Raw genomic sequence first — 23833 nt, 5'->3', positions numbered from 1 at the left:
TAAGTACCACCTACTTTAGCTTATCCCAGCAAGATACTAATATTAGCTTTATGTTTGGTAAAAATTTCATACTTAGAAGCAACCCAGTTCATGTCTCAATGAAATTTACAGAATTTACTCCCAACATTTTGCAATCAAATATTTCTTTTTTTTTTTTTTTCTTTCTCCAAAAGCAAAATATTTTTTGCAGAAAGTTAACATTTGCTCTTGTGAACTACTTCTACGAGGTTTGCACAAAATTTGAATGACAACTTCCATTAATCTGCAGAAACCTTTTGCATGCCTATTTCTACTAAGAACAAATAAACACTAATTTCGTTGCAGGCAAGAGTATAAGAGGTCCTTTCACACAACGAAATAAAGGTAAAAGCAACCCTCCATTTAATAATCAAAAAACTACAAGAAAAATAATTTGAATGAAAGCATTGTTCAATATAAAAAATAAGTTATACAGCTTCTTTCATATTAGGATGTCAGAGGAGTCCCTGAAACAATAGAAATTCCGGTGTCATCTCCCAGAGAAATACCAAGAAAGGACTGGAGCTCAAATCCCCTTTTCCATAGCACAGCAAGAACTGTGAGTAGATACCACCACATGCTCAAGTTCAGAGTTAAGAATGGGCACAGAGCCTTGTTTGACAAGAATCCTGTTTGACAGATACAGCACCACACAAGAAGAGAAGATCTGTAAGCAACATTTAACTCATATCTCCCATAACTTATGGTGTAAATGATTAATCAGCAGTGGAAAATCCTGGACTAAAGTAATGTGAGCAAAGGAAATAAAAATTCTGGTCACCATCATCATCTATACATATCACATGCATACACACCCCATTAAAAACATCCAAGCTATTATTTCTAACACTACATGCTCCTCATACAGGAAATAGATAACTTATGATTGTAAAAGCCCTTTAATAAAAAATTATTCCTTTTACGAACTCTAGATGAATAGTAATTATCAGAGTACAATGAAGTATCTGTTCTTACCTTAGCACTTGCTAAAAACCCCAGAGATATGGCTACTCTGGCTCGCAGGTCTGGTCTGTCTTTGGGCCACACATAAGACAACATTGCTCTGATAATCTTTTTGGCATCTATCTCTTTCAGCTATCAGAAAGAACAAAGAAAGGCATCATATTATAAAGAGACCCCAGGAAGCAAAATAACAGTATAAATAAGAGTGAATTTTATACATTTGGATCACTTCTGTATTTTATTTGATAGGCAACAGACACTTCACAATGTTTGAGACTAGGACTGCATATTAAAATTTCAAGTTTTAAGTTTTTAGATTTATATCCATGACATGCTGTTAAAACAGATAAATTGTTCTTAATTCACATGTCCTCAAGAGTGCAAGTATAGCTAGCTATAAACAGAATACAAAGAAAGCCACAATTCACCATAGATGAAATACTTCACAGAACAAATAAACCAACCCTTTTTTTTATCTTAAGATTTCTGTACAAAATGCAAAGGCTTAGTATTTCTTCTTTGGAAGCTGTTTCAACATAGCATATAAACAATGGGAAGGAAAATGCAAAAAAAAAAAATAAAACGACCCCTAATGCAATAACAAAAAACTAAGGCAAGAAGAAGGTCTGAAAGGTCCACAATAAACATCAGTAGTATGGACAACATTCAGTGAGTCAGAATAGAATACATTATCTAAAACTGAAGAAAATCACAAGCATTGTAGCAACTCATGTATCTCCAAAACTGAACACTTACACTGATATATAAATTGAACTCAATATAAACTTCTGATCTGGTTGTATTAGTACAAATGTAAGCATTCCCAACAATCACTTACAGGGTTTTTTGTTCATCTTATAACCTTTGCAGAGAAGTGAGAAATACTCTTATTCTGCCCATGACTTTTAGGGCATGTTTTCAGGAACCCAAAGGGTAGTCCTTCAGTGGGTGCCCAGTGAATTTATGACTACCAGCAAGAAAACTATTGCAGTGGCCTTAACTCAGCTTTCAATGTCACCACTTTATTTAACAGAACGGCCCCTGAAGTTGGGTAATCAGGCTTCACAAGACAGAGATGTACATGGCCACACGTTAGCTTAACTAATTATGTCAATTTTTAATGAATTCTTCAAATAGGTTCTCCTTCTCCAAACCTCAAATTTTGCCCTAAACAAGACCACAATTCAGTTAACAAGTCTTCCTCCGAAATATTACTTTCTTTGGTTTGGGGTTTTGGAGGGGGTTTGTTTTGGGATTATTTTTGGTGGTGGTGGCGGTTTTGGTTTTATTTTATACAGAAATACAGGTTATTTTACAAATGGATAGATGTCTGTATCACTTACGCTTGAGATATATTCCATTAAATTCCGAACCTAAATATACTAACTAAAGCCTCACCCACACTATGCATTTGAGAGTAACAGCACAGGCAGTAACATACAGCACAAGTATCAACGACCCATTTTTCTGTGTTGGCTACCCAGGGACTAACTTGAAAGACAGGAAGGTTATCTAAAGCTGAAGGGAGGGCAGCCAGTAGCAGCTAATCTCTCCATTTCAGGCAATATTTTGTAGTCGTGAAGAGGGGGGCAAACAAAAACTTAGTTCTCACAATTTAAAGGTGACTTTTCATTAAAGAAGTCAGTGGAAAGAGGGAATTTTAAAATATACTGTAGTATTTCCCTCACTAGATTGTATACTTTAAATTTTCCCTTTTGACTTTGAGAATAAAACAAATTAAATAGAAATTATCTGTTAAGGTCCAGTGTGAATGAGCAAGAAAGGGGAGTTCTTTTAACAGATAAGATTGCTGAGACAACCAAGGAAGCCAATCCTATAAATGTAAGCTTTTAAAAGCACCAGAAAATTCATATCAGTGTTTCAAGTCATAGCTTCAAAGAAAACCAAAGGGTAAGAGATATTGCATTTTGTCAACAACTGCAAATGTATTGGAGCATTACAGAGTATAAGCACATTTCAAACAACATTTAAAAAATGGATATATGGAAGATTTGTATGTGAAGAGAGGAAGCAAAACTGTTTCCCTTGTGTCCTACCCATTCAGGAGATGGAGGTATCTGCTGCAGCATATACATGAATCTTTCCATTTGAGCCAAGGACATGCATAAATAGCAGTTCAAACATTTGGCAAATATCTTTGATCACCACTTACAGGTTAAAAGGAAGTTTAAAAAAAAAGGAGGTATCACATTAACACAAGATACTAGTGCAACCAGAGCAGTTCTAATTATATGCTGCTATTGGCTAGTCAGACTTCGCACAGAAAAGCTATTAAAAAGAACAAAATATACACTTGGCTGCAAAAAAGGAATCTATTTACGTTTCTTCATGGCTCTGAACAGTGACAGAAGTAAATCCGTTCAGAAAAAAAGGTGAGAAGGCAGCCAGACATTTGCCAAAGGCCTTGCAAAGGAACAAGAAGAAATATCAAAGGAGATGAAAAATGCACATATATTACATCAAAGTTTATCATGAAATAAATGTTACTGTTGTATAGAATCACGAGTTGAAAATGGCTTAAATATGCAAGTGGCAACATTTAGAATAAAAATGAGCAATCTGTTTAATGGACTCAGGCCCTTTTTTGATTCTCTGTGGTATATAAAAAGGTTAAGAGATGCATTTATTTCACCTCCTTTTAAGTAGCAATAATGTTTTATATTTTCTTCCAAGGCTCATTTCTACAGAAATGGAAGGAATGAAAAGTATTATAAATCTAATATAGCAGGGAGCAAAGAAGAAAAGCCTTTTCTTCTTTTTGAATGCAGCATATTTTTAAAACACACCACCAAATACTGAGGACTGTTCACAAAGCAATGAGCATGGATCATCTTCTTGTCCCTCCCCCCCACCCATCCCATCCAGGTTCTAGACCTTTTGAAATACCTAGAGGGGAAAAAAAGAAAGTCGTCGTTCCTCTTCACAATCTCTAAGATTACTGAGTACTGCAAAGCATTCACTGGGCTGACCCTGAGACTTTATGGATAAAGCCTATGCCAGGATGATGAGCTAACAGAACCATCATGGAAGAAAATGGCAGTTTGACTCACATTTAAGCTGCCACTGCTGACAAATAAGAGACCCAGTTCTGGTTCTCTGTGTACTCACTCACAAAGCTGTATCATCCTCTTTACTGTACTTGAACATACTCTCTTACATCTGCATGAGGTTATTCTCCAAACCACTAACAGCTTGCATCCTCCCCTGCTTTTTTCTCTCTGCAGCACTCAATTGTACAGTCCCAGCCCATTTCTCACATCACCTCTGGAGCTCATGAAACATCTTGATGAACTGATTAAGTTTATAAAACCAGCAGAAAACTCTTCAGTGTTTGTTGCAGGGTCTCTTCTCAGTAAAGAGAGTCAGATAAACCTACAAATTCAGTAGCAGGAGAAAACGCATGGCTGAGAACAGAACTTTTTTTTTTTTAATAGCATGAGGTATTTAGATTGCTTCAGTCCATGATACGCAGCTTACTGTGAATGAAGCAGCAGTAGTTGTTTGGGAAGTGATTGGGTGTTCCCACCATTTGGGCACATTATTTTTCAGGTAGATCATGTCATACTAGCTCACTATCTGACCATACAGTGACTTATGTAGCAAAACACCAAGGTGGGGAAGGAGGTAAGAGTCTTTTTTCAGTTGTCTTATATTAAATAAATGTCAACTAGGGCCTGAATTTTCCTTACAAACTCTGGGAAAAAAGTACTTAGTGTCCTGGATTCATACTATCTATCCCTCCACAGAAGGCAAGCAATGACTAGCAAACTAAATAGTAAATGGTTGTAGGGGAAGGCTAATTAACTGGGATTCACTGTGACTATCAGTCTTTCCATAAGAAAGAAATATATGTCTGCTTAGCTACAAGTCAGACACCACAGTTCTTATTTGTCTGTTCTGTGTACAAGAGACTAACACAAAAAAAGAACAATACTGCTTTCTGTTTCAGTATTCAGCACATCAGTCACTGCTTCAAGTAAAAATTATTTTGTAAAAAATCAGCTGTGTAAGCTTTGCTTCTAGTTACTGAGATGAAGGTAACATGCCCTTCATACTCTGTGTTTATCCTTAGCACTCAGTTCTGTATCCCTTGAAGCTGCTATAAAAGGGGCAATTTAAAACATCAGTCCCAAAGTCAGTTTCCAGAGTGAACACACACTGGTTTGTCAAAAAAAATTTGGAAGAAAGGTGTCATGTAGCTGATGTGTATCACCTGTAGTTTTCCTAAAAGCATAATCCTAGGGTAGAAAAATTCTTATGTGATAAACTGGGTGCCAGTACTTTTACGCACTGAACACAACTGCTTGTATACAAGTGCAAGAATTCCACTTTAACATCAGATTTTCTTCATTTTTGATGAGAACCTCTTGGCTTTTGCACCCAGTGTTACCCTTTGTTTTTTCCACTCTACATGCATTTCACCTCTTCTACAGCTAGTTCTTGCTGCTTTCTCCTGGACAATCCTTAACAGGTGGTATTTGTTCAGTTAGACAACAGCCTTAACGGACAATGTCCTATATTAACTACATTATAACTCCATTTATTGGAAAAGTCAGGGGAATGGCTTATACAGGAACAGCTGCAAGTAATGGGTGAACAGAGAATGTCACTGGAACATTTACACTGCCTAGCAGACTGAAAAAATATCAGCTGGCATCAAAATTTCTGGCTAACATATTCCTAGTGAAACATCCACTGTTCCTTAACATTACTAGTGTTTTGGTAAACAGAACTTTCCATTTTCTTTCTGACCAGAGAAAACCCTGAAATTTAAATTTCTGAGTGATGCCAAACTGTAGACCTTTGAAGAGCAGTAACTCCAAATAACATACATGATGATTAAGTACGTAATACCTATAATGATTAAACAGATTTGTCCTGGAAGTTGCCCATCACATGTGAAGGGGTTCAGCTGAAAAATGTCTGCATTTCAAGAAATAGCTTTTTATAGAAAGAATTATTAGCCCTTTGTGGTGTTTTTGAAGACAGGTCAGTTGTGAAGCCGAGTCTGTGAAATGGATTTGCAACTGAACCATATGAGGGTGAGTTTGTTCTATATATATATACACATATAAAAAAAAAGTCTTTTCCATGGAGTTCTGAAAAATGAAGTTATGACAGCAAACAGGAAGCATTCAGCTGAACATACCCAGATGAACAGAAATTTTGGTAGGAAAACATCCCCAAGAACAAATACTTAGGCTCAACAGATGTGCGATCACCAAAGTGACAACACAGGGGATAATATCCTCCTCCCATTTACAGGAGAAATACAATCCATAATAACTATATTTCATAACATATAATTAGGGTAAACATGGACAAGGATAGCCTGCTTGCTTTGAAGTCTGTTTTGCTTAGGAAATCTTTGAAAGAGCATATATTGTTGCAAGAAGGGTCTTAAAATTAGTCTAAAATTAATGTTACATGCAGAGCCAGTAGTACTACTGACTGAAGATGTTCAATTATTCTGTTTTGCCCTGTGCCTTATGCAGAAAAGATCACAGATGTTTGCTAAAACAAGTAGGTTATTAAAATCCCTCTTACTATCAAAGCATAAATTTTGGTAGCATCTCTCCTGACTTCTGCCTGTAGCACAAACAGGTTTGGATTCAATGAAGGGACAATTCCCAGATCAAAATTTAACAGGAAATCCTACAGTTAACTCTTCCATTTCTTTACAAATGAGGCTGGAGGAAAGACATCATCAGAACAGTTAAGCATAAGCAAACCAGCCCTGAAAGACCTGAATCCTGCACTGAAATTTAATTTTGTCATTGACACGGTCTTCACCAGTTTTAGGAAGATCCCACCCAAATTTGAAGAAGTTATAATCATCACACAGAATCGTTCTGCAAACACACAAAGCATCAGAAGTTTGCACAGGAAGTGAGAAAACAAAAGCTATGTAAACTCAAGAGCTTTGATTTTGCAATTTTAATCATGCAAAGTTTATATTGTTTTTAACAAAAAGCTTGCATCGTTTCCAAACTGTAATCATTTAGTCTAATAAAAGATACTGCTTCCCCTTACATACCTATCATAATTATTTTAACATGTGCTTCCTGAATATAAACACAGTCAAAATACACCAGATGCATTAACATTAAATCCAAGTAAAAATACATGCAGTTTAATTACTTCTTCCCCCCAACACTTCCAAGTGCAATTTTACCAACTGATGCACTAACTGGTATCCACAAGTTGACTTCTACTGTCTTGAATGTCAAGTCACAAAGTAGTATCAGTTATGAGCAAGAATAATAAACCACAATAAATTACAGGGGAACATACTTTCCATGAAAAAAAATCTAACATAACGTGGGCCAATTTCAAAGGAGTGCATGACACTAAGATCGCATTTTCAGTAGAACAGCTGAAGCACTTGAACACAGTTATTACATACATTTGGTGATTTAAGAGCTAGTAAGCCTACATTGACAATTAAGTAGTATCTACTCTGCTGCAGTATTCACATATCTACCAGTGCAGTTCCTCATAAATTGTTGCTTGGGGTCTTCAGCTTTTTTAATTTGGGAGGGGTAGTAGGGGAAGGAAGCTGAACACATTATTTATTTAAAAAGCAATACTAATTAAAAGCAATTTTTTTACCCCTTCCTTTGGATCTGTGTGAAGCCCTCCACCTGCATGACCATGCCAACACATTCTCTTTTCTATCAGTCGCCACCTTGGGAAGATCTGTATGAAAATGAAAAGTCAATTTGCAAGAACCTCAGGAAATATGCACATAAAAGCCAACAGAAAGAACTACTGGTCTGTCTTCCTTCCCTCTGTATCGGCTTGCTTTAATAAAAGATATTACCTCTCTCTAAAACCCTTGCCTGGCTTAAGGAAACAAAAGTAAGGAAGGGACTATAAATCTAGCAGTATAGTAAAGAACACGTTCCAAAGAGCCAGGAGGTAAAGATAACAGAGCCTTAAATATTTCAGTTAAAAGGACACCTAAAATAGTTAAAAGTAGCCTAAAGAACACAGAAAAGAAATTGAAGTTTTGGAGGATAAACATACTCGGGCGCATTAAAATATAAAGTGAAACACACTTAAGCAGTAATACTCTTTCCATGTACCTAAACTGTAACTTTACTTGGGGACAAAATAAACAGATAAATCTGCTTCATACTTCTCTTCCCTATCAGGATGAGAATGGCCTACTGGTGCCATACGACAGGTACAAGTTAATCAGGTCCAGAGCCCCTACTGCAATCCATGTACAGCATGTACAGGTGCAGTTAGGAAAAGAACCTGCTTTTTAAAAACAAATGCTCACTTCTCTTAGCACGTGGCCAAGATTCCCTGCTACATAAATACGGAGAAAATTTCTGAATCTATTAATGCTTGTACATGTACTAAAAAATAGTAACTCACTACCCCATGACATTTCTCTAAGTTCAATTTCAAAGTGCCTGCCACAAACAATGGATGTGTTAAAGCTTTTCAAAGAGTGCATTCTGTTTAAAATGTTTGCTACATGTTGACAGTTTCCAGGTTCAAGTTATGTAAAAGCTCTTTAGGAATCTCATTTTATGTATATGGTACGGTAGCAGACCGCATGGTTTCCCAAATCAAAATTTTACTTTTCGTATTTTAAAGAAAAACATTATAAGAAGCAATCTAAGTAGATTTCATGCTTTGAAGTTCCAATGAATCTCAAAAGAGTTTAACTGCTTAAGTCAGTTCTATGAGTAATTATTTTTTTATAATAAAAAAACAAAAACCAAGCTAAATACATTTTCTAGCTTCACTGAAGCAAAGTGAGGTACTTAGAAATGTGTCATAATTATTCCATGAACAGAAAAAATTGCATCTTCCTTATTTCTACCTTAGTGTTAAGGCAAGCAGACCTCATAGGAATAGGAGCCTGACATCCTGGCACTCAGGATGAGAATAAATTTCCATGGTTTCTTGATACTCCACAATCTAAGCAGAATTTTGAAGTAATAAAACCCTACATACTCAAGGCAAACTCACAACTTCCTATGCATTGCTATTTTCTATGCCTGACAACATGAATCTAATATCAATTCAAAACCTACATTTTTAAGAACTCTTCTTTGTAAGTTACCGTATTATCATTCATTTCTAGAGATTCATAAAGACCTCTTGAGGAGAGTGGAGTCTGAAGCTGCTAAGCAAAGTTATCTCCTTTTCTAGATGCAGAAATGTAACTTGCCATTTACCTTGCTACACTTCAAAACTGTAAACAATGAAATTAAAAAGAAAAAACAAACCAACAAACCAGACTAAACTGAAGGATGCTGCAAGAGCTTGAGTTTCCTCTGACCTGCAAGTAGAAGAAAAATAATTTATACCTACCTCTGAAGCCTCTAATAATTGCCTTGAATAGTCTCCTCCCAGACTGTGCCATGACCTTTGCCTGCAGATTGGTGGAATCTACAGAACATAAGGGGGGGGTAAAAATGGAATCATTCAGAACATGCACTTCACATTCAGAGAATATTAATCTAGTTTATGTAAACAAGCTAACATAAAAACAAGGCAGATGGCTTTGTTTTTCAACAACTGACCACAGAAAAAGAAAGCTGGTTGGGAGCAGCTGTAAAATAAATTACATTCAACCGTTAAAAACGCTAAGTGACAATGAACCTTTCCCTTCCCCGAATCCGTTTCTTTTGTAGCATTAAAGCTCAAAGTTTTCCCTTTCCTCTCATTTTAATTTTATCCCACATTGTCTTCTGACTTCTTCCAAATATTCTTCTGTTCTGTTTTTCACTATGAATTCTTATCCTTATAGGTTCTGCTATTTCTAATTCCTCTTAGGTCAGCTCATGCCATGCTTGTCACATTGACCACAAGGCTAATCAAAGCACTGGGACTATCAGAAATTAGAGCATGGCTGACTACAAGTTTTAGGCAGGCAGGACACAAGATACCCAGTATTCACGTATCTGTCGATGGATCTTCAATAGATATACAGCTAGGTACCAACTGTAGCATGCTTTACATGTTCTGTTGAAAACAATTAATTTTCCATAAGAGTTTCAAAGGACCATTTATCTTCCTTAGACTGAGTAGCTGGCAGTGCTTCCCCTGGAGCAAAACAGGGATCCCTCTTTTGGTTAGCAATGATGGTGCCACATCATCTTTGACACATTCAATATTAAATCTTTTATTGCTCTGTTGCAATATTAGCCATACACCTCACACTATATAAAAACCACAGAGCAAAACAGCAGAACTACTGCTCATCAGCCCAAGGGAAAGGACACATGTCAAAGAAGAAAAAAAAAACAAAACAACTTGATCATAAAAAAGGGTATTTTTAACCTTGACAAACAGCAGCACCATCATATATTTTATACCTTGCCTTAAACATTCCTTTGCTCTTGTCCCAAGACATATACCATAAATTACAATTTAGTTGGTCATTTTTAAGAAAATGAAGATAATTCCCCTACAAGTCACCACATTGGACCTGTTTATTTCAGACATTTCCATTATATGACATTACATGCAGAGAAAGAGTAAACATTACAATTATACATTTTGCACTTAGTAGAGCTAACTGGCCTGGGTGAACTGCCCTGATGCTTCCAAGACCTGGGTTAAATGAAGGAGCTGCATTTATGAAGCACTTTGTTGTAGATACACTCATAACTTTACAGTTTCATGCAAGCACACAGGATTCCATCTAAACTAATACAGTCTCCATATGAACAGTGACAGTTTCATAAAACGTAATGGAAAAAGAGAAGAACTTCAAGATGCATCAGCATATCCCAGGTTACTGCAGCATGGTTACTTTGGACAAGAGTTCCCAGCAACATGCAAGAGGAGGAGTAAGCACTCCTAGCAGTGACCACTATTGTGGCATCTGAGAAGTACCTAGAATCCAACACCAAATTAAGTTGTACAACCAATACAAAATGCAGGTGTTCTCTAATTCAGCAAAGACAGCTACATCAATACAACTCCATCTGCTTCACCAGGCAGAGGCCATTTGGAAGCATGGATTAAACTATGATGATTTAGAATTTAGCGGAGACATGATCCAGGGTGAGAGGCTTAATACCAACAAGTCCTACATTCACACCAATGAGACTGAGTTCCCGTCTCCTACAGCCTAGAGTGCAGTATGTTGAAACCCTTAGCATCTTTATGCCAGCTTTTATACTCCTTTAAAAACACATGATGCTGGTAAGTGTCTGTTAAGACACCATGCCAAAGAGAAGTTCAGGGGCTGATGAACCACTACTCACAACTATGCTTTGGCTTCTCTGAACACAGTTGGAACCTCTCCTGAGCAGTACCATTCTCTCCTGCTTGGCCTTGCAAGAAAAAACCTTGAGTACTGTAAGAACTAAAATTCAGGTACTTAACTCTGAATGCATTTTTTTTGTTGTTGTAGGACATGGGAGTACACAACTGATGATACAACAGCTATTACAAAGAAGCTATTTACTGTTCTTCTAAAGTGTACTCATAGGACATCATAAAAATATTTTAGTTCATACCCTTTGACCCCGAAGTTTGCAAAGTTATATTCTGACTGATGTATGAGACAACACCACAGAAACAACTTCTACTGAAACACCAGCAGATCTGGTCTCAATTCCTGGATTAGATAGCCTACTTACTTCACTGAAGCTATAAAATGTCATGGGGTTGAGAGACACAGCAAAAGCATGAAAAGATTTGCTCTAGGTACACGGGAAAACTTTTTCTTATTTTCAGTCTTGAGCCTGGAAGACTGCGGGTTTCAATTGTCTCTCAAGTTCCTGCTAAAAAAACAATTCTCAGCAAAGAATTAAACAAGATGAACAACTTCACTGCTAAGTCCTCCAGCCATCACAGTATTATTAGCAAAACTGCCCAAATGAGTGGGACTGAAGCTTACTCTGTCACTCTCTGCACATCCTGCAGGCAGACGTGGGACTCCCGTTCCCCTCACTACAACTCTTTCCTCAGAGATTCAAGACTACAAAAAAAAGGCATACCTGAACCTCACTGCAACAGAAAAAGTAGCAGGTTACTGCTTTAAAGGAGCAGAAGCATGTCCTGCTTATTTCTGAATTTAAGAAATTATGCAGGGAACTTTAATTCTGGCAGTTCCTAACTTCTGAATGCCTGACTCTGCACCATTATGTTCTTTTAATGTATTTTTGGGTATGATTCTATATACTCTAAAGGATGAAACAGATGTCTACTACTGATTGCACATAAAAGTCATGTTGCTAAAGTGTCATGACTGTTGGTAGTTGTTTAAATACTATAAATGCAAACAAACAACAGAGATTAAACACATTTGTGCAAGGTCAAATCCACACTTAAAAGCTTCTCTCTGGAGTATGTTACGTACCATTCCAGATGCACAGCACTAATCTAATGGGATGGGGTTTTTTTAAACTACTGTAATAGAAAACTGAAGGTAGGATTCAAGTACCTGTGCAGTATTCAGGTCCCACTGTTAATTTTGTTGAGTTTGCAAGGCAAAAAAAGAAAAGATGAACAGGAAAGAGCAGAGGAAGATGAGAGAAAAGGTGAAAATATTCTGGTAGAAATATAGACTGAACTGTCACCAATATGAACAACATGAACTTAACTGGAGTTACACTTAATGGCCAACGTGCAATTGCTCTGTACACATACCCAGAGCAAATGAAAGCAAGGTTAACAAAAAGATACCTTAAGGAGTTTCCACTGTAACATCTTACTAATATACCCTCACATTTGCCTTGTTTTGGCAAAACACATCTCAATGGCAAAACAGAAAACCTTGTTGCTTACCCTGTGCCCCCTCTGTATTCCCCAACTGACTTTCAGATCAATTTCCTGTATTTCCATCTGTTCTACTTCATTATATATCCTTCCTTGCAACAATTTTCAGTATTATTAGATGTCCATTTTTATAGACAGACATATGGGATTGCTGATCTGCTCTGCAGAAATACTTCCTCTATAAAGGGATTCTGAAAATTCAAGGAATTTCAAATACTCTATTACAAAGCATATACCTGTCAGTAAGAACTGTCGACTAAAGGAAACAGTTAATAGTTCCCATGCATCAAGTTGTTCAACTGCACCATCGAAGTCTAGAGAACAGAATTCAGCAACGTCTGAACAATAAACATCAGGATAATTTTACAGAACAGAGCAGGCTTCAGGTAAAAAAAAAGGCAAAATATAAATAAATTTAACAAAAATACCTGAAACTTCTATAATAACCACTTCTAGAGCAAGGGATATTACTAAATTATGCAGAAAAACACATTCTTACCACATCATGTGACAGCTGTAAGGACAAGATAATGCAATGAAAAAAAAGCCTCTTCTGCTTTTTACCGTTACACTTACAATAACTTACAAAGCCCCACTCTATACAACTTCCAAAGTCTTCTCTGAAAGAAACCCCTCGGTGTATTCTTGACTTATAGGAGACTCCTAGCAAAATAATCCTTAGTTAAAGGCTGTTGGACCTTTTCAGTCATATGCTATTTCCTTCCATTTAAGTTTTAGATCAAACAGAATTTGCTATTGGTTTTATTTTGGATGCAGCCAAGCAGTTCTACAAAAAAAACCCTAAGCTTCCTAGAAGAAAAATCCCCAAACAACAGTCTTTGGTTACTTTTCAAAGTTTACCAAGCAGGCCACATCCAACATGCCCATTCTCTCTTACTACTCAGCAGAGATACTAAATTCAAAACACAAGTTTTGACACGATGAAGCCCTGCCTACTCCAACCACAGAAGCATGAACTGAAGGAGCTATGTTTATGAAAATGCAAAATGATCTCAGTATCAGGAAATGGAGTCTGATCACTGTTTCACAACATTTAAGATACCTCTTTTCCCCCCTCCATAAATTTAGCCATTCCCTCTCCAGGATACAAATGTTACACGTCTTATTACTTAGAAAAGCAAGACTCTAATAAAAACTACTGAAAAATATAAGTGTGAGGGAAGAAAGACATGGATCTGTAATGCAACAGCACCCAAACAACTCTACTATATTTGAATCTCATTGTACTAAACACCATGGAAAATACATATATTGTATTATAAACCAAATAAGCTTACAATTAATTGTAAGCTTAAAAAAAGCTCACAACTGACATGAAACAATAAAGATGGGGGATCAAATAGGTGCAGAGTAGAGTAGAAGGATGACAAGCAAGTTCTTGAAATAATCTTTTTCAAAAAGAATGGCTAGTAACTTTGCTTTTGTGGTCTGTCTCACTGGAACTTTTTCCTTCCTTTAATGGCATTTTTTCTCACGAGTTAAGCTATGGCTATACAGTTTAGCAGTCTGAGCTGTAAAAGGCACAACTCTTCACTGACACAGTTACATTGTCACAAACCACTGTTATTTGTGGAGTTTTATTAATAAAAGCACAACTATGGTTGTACAGTTGATTTTACTACAGCAGTGAGAAGCACTGTGTTGCTGGTATACCCATGTCACATTAGGTGTCCCCTCCTGGGAAGGCCCTTACTATTTAGGAACACTTTGGGGAAGACAGGCCATTAAAGTCAACTAACTATCTGGACTTCACAAGTGGTTGGGTCTTGCCAGTCTTCCATCCCATGTGAGATTAAGAGGCTGGATCACAGGCATTTATTTAACATTTACTGCTCTTCGTTATACTCAACAAGCTAGTGCAAAATCTAACCCATATTTGATACCTAAAATATAGCAATAAAGGTAATAGAAGAGCTTTCCCACACACTAAAGTATATATACTAAGATGTCATCACACTGTAGCCTGGAGGCTTTCACAAGAACACATGCTATAAAACACTACTTTCATTACCCAGATGACTGTGAAGCATGCAGCTTAGGACCACAGCAAACAAGTTTATATTGTTTTAAATGCAAAACCAGGTGTGTTTCTTCATTCTTTTCATATACAGAAAAGCTTTCAGAATAAGCCCATTTAAAATATTTACAGTCCTCATTAGTGCACAAACATAGCAAAATAATTAACTGAAACTAAAATAGGATGCACATACTTGCTCCCAGAAGATTTTTTTAAATGCTGAACTACCTAATTAATAAAATCAATGGCTAATCACTCTAAAGTACAACCTGCTGAAGTGCCTAGCCAACTTCTGACAGTCACTTCTGTTGGTGCAGGCACAATACTTCTTGAACTAGTTGAAAAATGAGAAGAAAAAAAACAGGAAACCGAAATCACAGGACAGTGCATTTTCCTCTGTCAGCAAATTTAACTAAATTTTTAAAAATTTATGTCAATCAGTCCCAAAATTTTGAAGGACATTATAATCAAAAACTCCATTAAGTTTGAGCCTCCTGCTAGATAATAATCAAATAAATTTGCACAACACACATAAAATGTGTTGCCTATTTGTCATAGTGTGGCACAAAGTTTTTATTTAAAAAAATGTAAGATCTAGCTCGTGCATTTAATAAATTATAATCTTCATCCAGAGCTTGATGTATAAGTGAAGTAAAAATTAATCACCAGAATGTAAAAGAAGAAACGCATAACTAAGCACTTTCTAACACAGAAATGCCTAGAAACCAAAAGGCCAAAGAGATGAATACATATATATATGTACTACAGACATAGCCTTAGCTTTCTAGCTCAGAAAATTTAGTGCAAATCAACATTTAGCAACATGCAGCAATTAAAACTTATCAGCAAGGACTGGTATTTCTCACATGAAATTAAAAACATTCAAAAGGAAAACAGGATCATAATACTTTTATACATGACAACACCGTTGTTTATTCACTAACATCTGAAATAAGCTTCCAGGAAACTAGACAATATTGAGTACCCAGATATATTTTAACGTATCCAAATGCATGGGAAAGATACTCGGTCTGCATTAACTTCAACTCTCAGCTTTTTATCTCGGCTAAGTTTCAAAACTAACACCACCACCCCACCCCCCTCCAAATTTACTACTTCAGCCCTGCTCATCTTACTACTAATTAATACAAACTGGACTGTAGTCCATGACAGAGTTCTGTTAGAGGCAACTGATCAAGGCAGATGATAATTAAAAGCTAGTCAGAAACAGCAGTACTGGGGGGGGGGGGGGGGGGGGGGGGGGGGAAGAAATTAAAAAAAAAAAAAAAGGTTATGATCAAACAGAAGTAACAGCTATCCAAGAGTTTACAGGAAGTTCATTCACTCGATCTTTGAGATACACTTCCTTCGCTCACTCTGAAAAAGGCACATGAATTCCTGAAAGCTGGACTTAGTCAATTTGAGACACACACTCAATTCTTATAGTAAAAAAAAAATAATTCACTGGAACACATTACAGCCTTCCACTGCTGACAGAAAGAAGTCCAATTTCAATTTCCTTTCCCTACATTAACAGCAAGATTAGCTGTCAGCCTAAGTTATTCTCTACACAAGTGTTCAGCATCCGTTCAAAGGCATTGCTTCTTAATGCTTGTCCACAAAAAGGTGATCAAATGCTCGAACACACCGTAAATACACAGAAGGGTCACCTAAACACGACAGCAAGGGACGGGGAGGTTCAGCATGAACTTGTCTGGGCCCAGACTTGCCCAGGAGTTTATCAGGCACGACCAAACGAAGGGAGCGCCACGCCACGCCACGCCGCCCCCAGCCGCGGTGCGAGGGGCTCCCCCGCCGGGGCGGCCTCCGGGAGCGAGGCGGCGGCACTGGCCCCCCTCCACAGCCCCACCGGGCCCCCAGCGCTGACAACCGGGCAAGGCAAGGCGGAAACAGGCCGTCCCCACTGAGCCCCTCCTCAGCCCCTCCCCGTCCTCGGCCGCGGCCGGCGCCCCCACGCACCTGCCCGCTCCCCGGGACCGCGTGGGTCCGCTGCCGCCCGCTCCCCGCAAACCAGCCGTGCGCGCAGGCGGCGGCGGCCGCTGCCGCCGGAGGCCGCAGCAGGGCAAGGGCGAGCAACCGCCGCTTGCAGGAGGCGGCTGCCGCCAGGCTCCGCGGAGCCCCCGGCAGCGCCATCTTGCGAAGGCAGGGCAAAAGAGGATTGTGGGACGGCGGCGGACCCGCTGGGAGGAGCGGCGGGGCGGAGCGCCCTCCCGGCCCAGCCGCCCTGAGGGGAGGGCGGGGCCGCCGCCCCCCGCCCTGCCACCGCGCCCCGCCCTGCCACCGCGCCCCGCCCTGCCACCGCCCCCCGCCCTGCCGCCGCCCCCCGCCCTGCCGCCGCCCCCCGCTCTCTGGCTTGCCGTGTGGGCCGCGACGAGGCGGGAGCGCGCGGAGGCTGCCCTCAGCCCTGCCATGGCGCCCCGAGGGGCACGGACGCTTCCCTGCCGAGCTGGGGAGCAGCCAAGCCCTTCCTCAGCTGTCACCTCCTCAAGAGGGTTTTTTGTTCTGACTGTACAAATAAAGGCATCCTTTTTGAGAAATTGGACTGTTGAAATACGGGGGTCCTCAAGCCTGAACCACGCAACTGCAAGCATCGCTCGTGTCAGCAGCCCCATTAACATGGCGGCACTGTATCAAGTTTCTCTTGTTCTGTAGGGCACTTCTTCCAAACTGCCGGCTAGCGCTCTCACACTTTCTCCACACGCAGCCAGACACCGGTATTGCTGCCAGACGAGAAGAGGGGCCCAAGCTGGCACAGGTCCCTCTCAGCAGATTTCGGGGAACCCCCAGAGCAGCTGCCCCGGGGGTTTCCTCGGCTGGGGTGCAGACAGGCCTCGGCCCGCAGTGCCATGAGGGGAGCACCGGCCGGAGGGGAAGGTGTAATCCAGACTGAAATCTGTATTCTGCACCCTTCCCGCAGTTAAGATGTGAGCTACCTCAGAAAAGTCCTTCAGCTAACACAGCTCACAGCTCTGCCATAGTTCCTCGGCGACCAGAATAACGCAGCAGTAGTATGGTTCCTAATTAAACAGCAATTTAGGAATATAGAGATATGCCATGGATTACATTTACAACGGTCTATACACTCCCATCTGATTGGCATGCAGAGCCATGAGAAAGCTGTAACTGCCTGGCGTTTTTAATCACATAAAGATTTCTTCAAAGCTACCAGAGCTTGACTACTGACGCTCTTGCAATGACAGTTGTAAGCTCATTTGTGGGGCAGAAAGACAGACAGAAAGGAAGGGACAATTGGATTAAAGCTGATTTTTAATGAGGTAGGCTTTCTCTAGCTTGCACTTTGATACGCAACTTTGCTTCTGACCAGGATTCACTTTAAACCACATGCGACATTTCTCTGGCACTAATCTAATTCTTCATCATAATTGCATCTGACAGAGCTTGGTCTGAACAGTGCCGCCCAGTGGCATCATTCAGGAAAATAAACAGAAAATCTAGGCTTACGGCTTCCATGTATCCAGTTCCTTTGGTATGCCCTTTTCAACGTGGAACTTTGGCCAGGCAAAATGTGATAATTGTGACTCTGTCTGGGATAGCCTGGACAGACAGGCTGGACAACACTGCAGTATCTTTCAAGTGATTTCAAGCATTTCTGCAATGCTTCCACATGCATCGCTGAGATAGCCTTCATACGTACACTCTATGAATCAAATTGGGCCAAGCTGCAGCACAGGCTCTCAGCCAAACGATACGTGTCCAGGATTTCTACCGTATCAGGATCTTGGGACATGTGCTACACTGCACATCCTGCCTGTGGGTAAGGAAACCCTGAATTGTGGTATCACAGCATTGATAGAGCTCCAATGCCTCTCTGAGGGAGATCTACAAAATCACTCGACAAACATGCATTGCCAAACCTCACAATGCCATTCTGAGAAGACCGTATTACTACAGTCTTGTCTTTGTTAAATAGGGAGCGAGGAGCAGGTTCCATATGCCTGTACACTGCATCAGCGATAGAATCTCTCACATGCTTCCAATAAGGCCTGAAAATTGAAGGTGGAAAACATGCATTTGATGGTTACGTTCATACTCTCTTTAGTACAGACTAGCACTGATTCGTTGTCTAACATAGTTTCAAAGTTCTGAAGCAAGCCCCAGCTGCCTAAGAAATAAATCTATTCCTCTCATGAAACACAAAGAGGAATGTTTAGTGTTCTGACGGAATGTTGGAAATGGTGCTCTGTCATTCGTCTCACACTGAAAAACTCACCAGCAGACTGGTGGAGAGGAGGTGATTAATTTTGAAAAAGGGATTAAAAGTGGGAAATGCGAGCAGCTTGGTTTACAGATAACTAAGGGGTGACTATACCCTGTGCTGTGAACGTGTAAGAAGGGAGAGAAATTATTAATGATGAAAGAAGGAAAGAGAACGGGAAATAAGGGGATCAAATGAAATAGAGAAAAGCTGAAGGTAAGTATCTGGCAAGTAATTGTCATCATGGAACTGTGACAGGATACTTGGTATCCCCTCATTTAAGATGTTTAGACTGAAAATGGCTAAGGCATGAGAATATTATCTGCACTGAAAAATCTGGCATCACTTATCTGTGTACAGCTGTAACAACATCAAGTGGCTATGTGGTATTTGAGGGATAATTTTATGATTCATAATTTTAATATTCCATTATCATGCACTAAGAAAAAAAATCAGCCTTAGAATTTTGACTTTCTGTGCTAATGCACAGCATTTTATTTTGGCCACACTTTTAAGGCTAATAAAGTGCTTAATATGTTTGACATTAAAATTTTCCCTGCAAATTTTGCCTTTACTTGCTGTTCTTTCTTCAGTAACTCTCCCATGCTGCTGGTTTCATTTCCTCCCCCTACTATTTCAGCCTTTTTTCCAGTTACAATCTTCTCTTTCTCCTTCTGATATCAGTTTATTTACAGGATACTGGATGACTGGTACCTGCACAAGGCACTGCACAAACCCCAAGAGAGACACGGAAAGAAAAAAAAGAGGCCATATATACCTATTGTGGTCAGAAACATGGCAACCCCTTCTCTCCCAGTGACCTCACCTGAAGAACAAAGCTTATGCTGTAGACAGAGAAAGCTAACAGATGAGTTTTATAAACTTATACAGTTCAAATTTTTTTGCCAAAAAACAAAAAATCTGTTTCTCTGCAGATTTAGTGTAGAAGTGGAGGATCTCCTTGGAGACAGACAGAAATCAATGCATGCTCCAGAGCTGTCATCAAGAAAAGTTTACAGAGGCAGCTCTGCAGAGGAATTATAAGCCCCAGCACATGGAGGCGAAATAACACCTTATTTAGAGTTTATTAAAGTTTTTAAGTTCTTACTCATTAAGGATGTTCAATATGATTATAACATTGTAATGAATTTCACTTATAGTGACAAGTACTTGTTTCTTAAGAAAGCAGAGTTCCATTTCATAAAGACTATTTATAGTACTAAGCTTTACAACAATGAAACATTTTTATAAAATGGGAAGAATCAACACTGAATGCCAGATAATCAGTATGCCAAGGGGAGACTGAAACCTGTATTTCGTATGGTAATGTTGACAATTCCAGTTATGGCAGGCATCAGACTAAATGAAACTGCTGCCAGAGCTGTGGAAATCAAAATGAATTCAAGAGTTAGGTTAGAGGATAAAGAAAAGTGACAATGCTTAATCACCATTTAGAATCAATAGTACTGGAAGTGTATGACCACAAGGAGGTGAATGTTGTTTCACCAAAGTATATGAAGAAAGTGGGAAAATTAACGGGAAGAAATTAATGTGAAGAAAATTTAAAATGGGAAAACAGGACAAGGTGGGGGGTGTAGAATCTCTCACCCAGAGATATAAATTTGGTTTTGACAGGTGTAATATGTGCCGAAAGGCACAGTACTGATTTGCAGATAGGGACACTTGTACTTTTTTCTAGAAACATATGAACTATAAATCGTCAGATCTTACATTTAAGAACAGAGCAGGTACACGTACATTTGAAGAGTAGTGTGAATTATGTTTTGTAGTCAATTAAATAGGGAGCATAAATGAGCTGTATTTTAAAATGTTTCATTACATTACAAAAATGGCATTTTGATTTTCTTAAAAAAACCATGTTTTTATTCACCTTAACACTAAGCAAGTCTTGACCTATATTTTATTACAGCAAACAGGTTACATGTTGTACAGCTGTTAGCTGTTTTACAAATTATTTAAAATTTGTCATGTCAGTTAGTTCCATTACAGATAACACAAGGCTACAAAACTATCTCAAATCCTAACCAGAATGCCAGCCACTAAAAAAGCCTGTTTAGCCTCTCACACTACAGCCACAAGCCACCCTAATTACCAGTGACTAATTCGTTGCAGTGTTTCCATTTTTATTGCTTCAAACACTTTGCAGTGGATTTTAACACTGTGCTAAGCATATATCTTTTGAAAAATTACACCCATTACAAGGTCTGAAGACCACCAAGGACAAAGTCCCCTGTATCCAAGCAAAGACAGCAGTTTTCCCTCTGACCATTGTTAGGCAGGGCTGGCACAGCACTGGGATCCGAGAAGACACTTCCTCAGCCAGCCATGGTGCAGGCACATGGCATCAAACTCAGCTGGGAGTAACTTCATGCAGACAGTGTATGTGGTGTTTTCCCTGCAGCTCATGAGCCCCTATCAGCTGCAGGGTCCACTGAGCAAGGAGCTGAATGTCAAATGTCACCCTGCTGGGCCTGCTGTGTGTCACAAAAGCTCTACTTCAAGAGGTTTTAATTTATAATTGGTGATATTTTTTTTTTTAATTTGGGGGTGGGGGGGAAGTTGTGGGGTTTTTCTGTTATTTTTCTTGTATGATCTGTCATACATTTTGGTTATGCCATCTCAGCCTGCTCGAACACTTTACATTTTTGACAAGTGTTGTATTGGTATTACATTCTCAATGAGTCCTTCTAAGATTGGCCTTGCATTATTTTTATTCCGAGTATTAGCCATCTGGCACTGTGTGCTGCAGTATTTAGTGCTACAAATAATAATGAAAAATATGGTAATAGCTCATGACACTTTACCGTAAAAATATAAGACAGAGGGTATAAAGCTTTGGGCGTATCATCTTAAAGCTGCCAAAGCATGTTGTTCCTTCCGCCCTTGCTTTCCAGAAATGACTCTTTGATTGGAGACAGCAGTGGTAATATAGGAAAGTCATTGGTTAATGCACATTAATGAATCTGCATTTCTTGTAGTTAATGAACTACAGTCCTGAAGAAAAATGGGTAAACTCCAAGACTGATACCTTCCTGTTCAGGTAGATGTGGGCACATCCAAGACCCACAGAAATAAAGGATTTGACTTCAGAGATTCTGGAGAGGGCTCTGTCTTTTCCACATCAGTCAAGCCCCGTAGAAATGCTTGACCTTTAAACAACATTTCCTTCTGTCTCCCCACATCAAAATATGGTGACGAGACTGTTGCACATTCAGCAAAACTTGTTCTTGTTGCAGTTCAGTTGCATAATTAGATGGAGCTTAAAAGAGGTCAGAGCTAAACTTCAGTGACTCTGTAGGCCGATGCAGAGGTGAATTGCAACTAACTCACAGAACTTGCCAAGCTTTCAGGGCTTCAGGAAAATAGTTTGAGGATGTTTAGGTTGGAAGGAAGCGAGCATTTTAATGAACATTCACTTTAGAGAACACTTTTGCTGGCAAGATGAATTTACCGTTACGTATTTCTCTAAGTTGGATTTATTTTTGAAGATTGGGCAAGCAGCAATTGGGATGGCACAGCCTATGTGGCCGTGGCACGTTGCTGCCCTGTCTGCATTAAACCCAGCCATTTGCATCAGCTCTGCCCTCTGTACCCGCTGTGCGCTACTGGAGCATCCTCTGTACTTGAAGCAAGAGCGTAAGGCATAAGGTGCCTCCAGGCCCAAGGAGCTCAGCATTTCCTAAAGAAATGAAATAATTTATGAGGACACTACAAGTAACACCTCCCCCTGTTCACAAAGAGTGCTCACCAGCTCTTTTGACTCTGCAGTTTTCATCCAGGGGTTTTAGATCCAGCCAGCCTGGCCAAAGCAGCAGCTGGGTTTGGTCTGTGGGCTATCCAGGAACATCTACTGCATCTCTGCCCTTCGCTAGTCTAGCGCGCACAGCAGAGGCGTCCAACCCCATCTGGGTCACTGGAGTTGCTGCCGTGAGCGACCAAATCTCTAATGAGCCCGCAGCAGCGCTGATTTTTTGCAGGCATGTGCTGGGCCAAGGATCGATGCCTGAGCCGTCAAGTAGGTGTGCACTGGCTGCGTGGGGCTCACTGCACACACGCCGAAATTCTGTGCAGAAAAGCAGGAGCCTTCACCCAAGGGAGGGAACACCATCCACCCGCTCGATTTCACACTCGTCCCTCCGACTGTGTCCCCTCAGCGGGCTGGAGGACACAGGAGTGCGGAAGGGGCTCGGGGACCCTGATGGCTGTTGGCATCGGGAGGTTCAGCTCGGGGGCTGGCGGGAGCCAAACGGCCCAACAGCTCCGCTGCTGCAGTTGGCCGTGCTGTCTCAGAAGCTGTTGTTCAGCATATCGGTCCCTCCTTCCTTCAGCTCGGCTTTCTACCTTGACATATCCCGATCCTTTTGCCTTCTCCAGGTTTTGTTCTAACCTGTGCTCTGGCTTACTGCAAACACACCAGACCATTCTTGAGCCTTTTTTGTTGTTGCTGGTTGGTCCCCACCCCCCCCACCCCCCCCTTTTTTTTTCTCCCCTGCTAATCCAGTAGCCTCCCCTCAAGTGGCCAAGACTGTTCGTCCTGCCAAGGAAACGAGAGAACACAGAGCCTTCTGTCCACAGAGCATTCGTCTTGGCCAAGGCACAAAGGTAAGCTTTTATTTCCTCCTGTTCAGAAGCCACCAATAATGAGGCGTTTGGCCACGGAAACACGGTAGGACAAATGCACAGTCTAGACAAAGATTTACAATTTGAACTGTTGGGAGGAAGGTGGGGGAAACAGAGAAGTAGATACAGGCTAATTTGGGGGATCAGAGCCTATTAGC

General features: G+C 40.0%; 1 protein-coding gene across 2 annotated transcripts in view; it reads right to left on the bottom strand.

Annotated features, from left to right (window-relative positions):
* Positions 1 to 16957, bottom strand: part of ABCB7 (ATP binding cassette subfamily B member 7) — a 45431-nt gene extending 28474 nt beyond the window's left edge. Inside the window, exons 1-5 of one of the 2 annotated variants that reach the window (XM_074915066.1) lie at positions 16778 to 16957; positions 12425 to 12445; positions 9337 to 9414; positions 7615 to 7701; positions 994 to 1113 (exon numbers count right to left, since the gene is read on the bottom strand). In XM_074915066.1, the coding sequence (XP_074771167.1) occupies positions 994 to 1113; positions 7615 to 7701; positions 9337 to 9414; positions 12425 to 12445; positions 16778 to 16951 (480 nt within the window). In that variant the 5' untranslated portion in view covers positions 16952 to 16957. The remainder of the gene's footprint in view (positions 1 to 993; positions 1114 to 7614; positions 7702 to 9336; positions 9415 to 12424; positions 12446 to 16777) is intronic. The other variant, XM_074915067.1, reaches the window with a different exon arrangement.
* Positions 16958 to 23833: the final 6876 nt, after the last annotated feature.

The sequence above is a fragment of the Athene noctua genome, chromosome 11 (assembly GCF_965140245.1).
Source record: "Athene noctua chromosome 11, bAthNoc1.hap1.1, whole genome shotgun sequence".
Taxonomy (NCBI): Eukaryota; Metazoa; Chordata; class Aves; order Strigiformes; family Strigidae; genus Athene; species Athene noctua.
The sequence above is the reverse complement of the archived record's forward strand: the minus strand, read 5'-3'. Positions and strand labels throughout refer to the sequence as shown.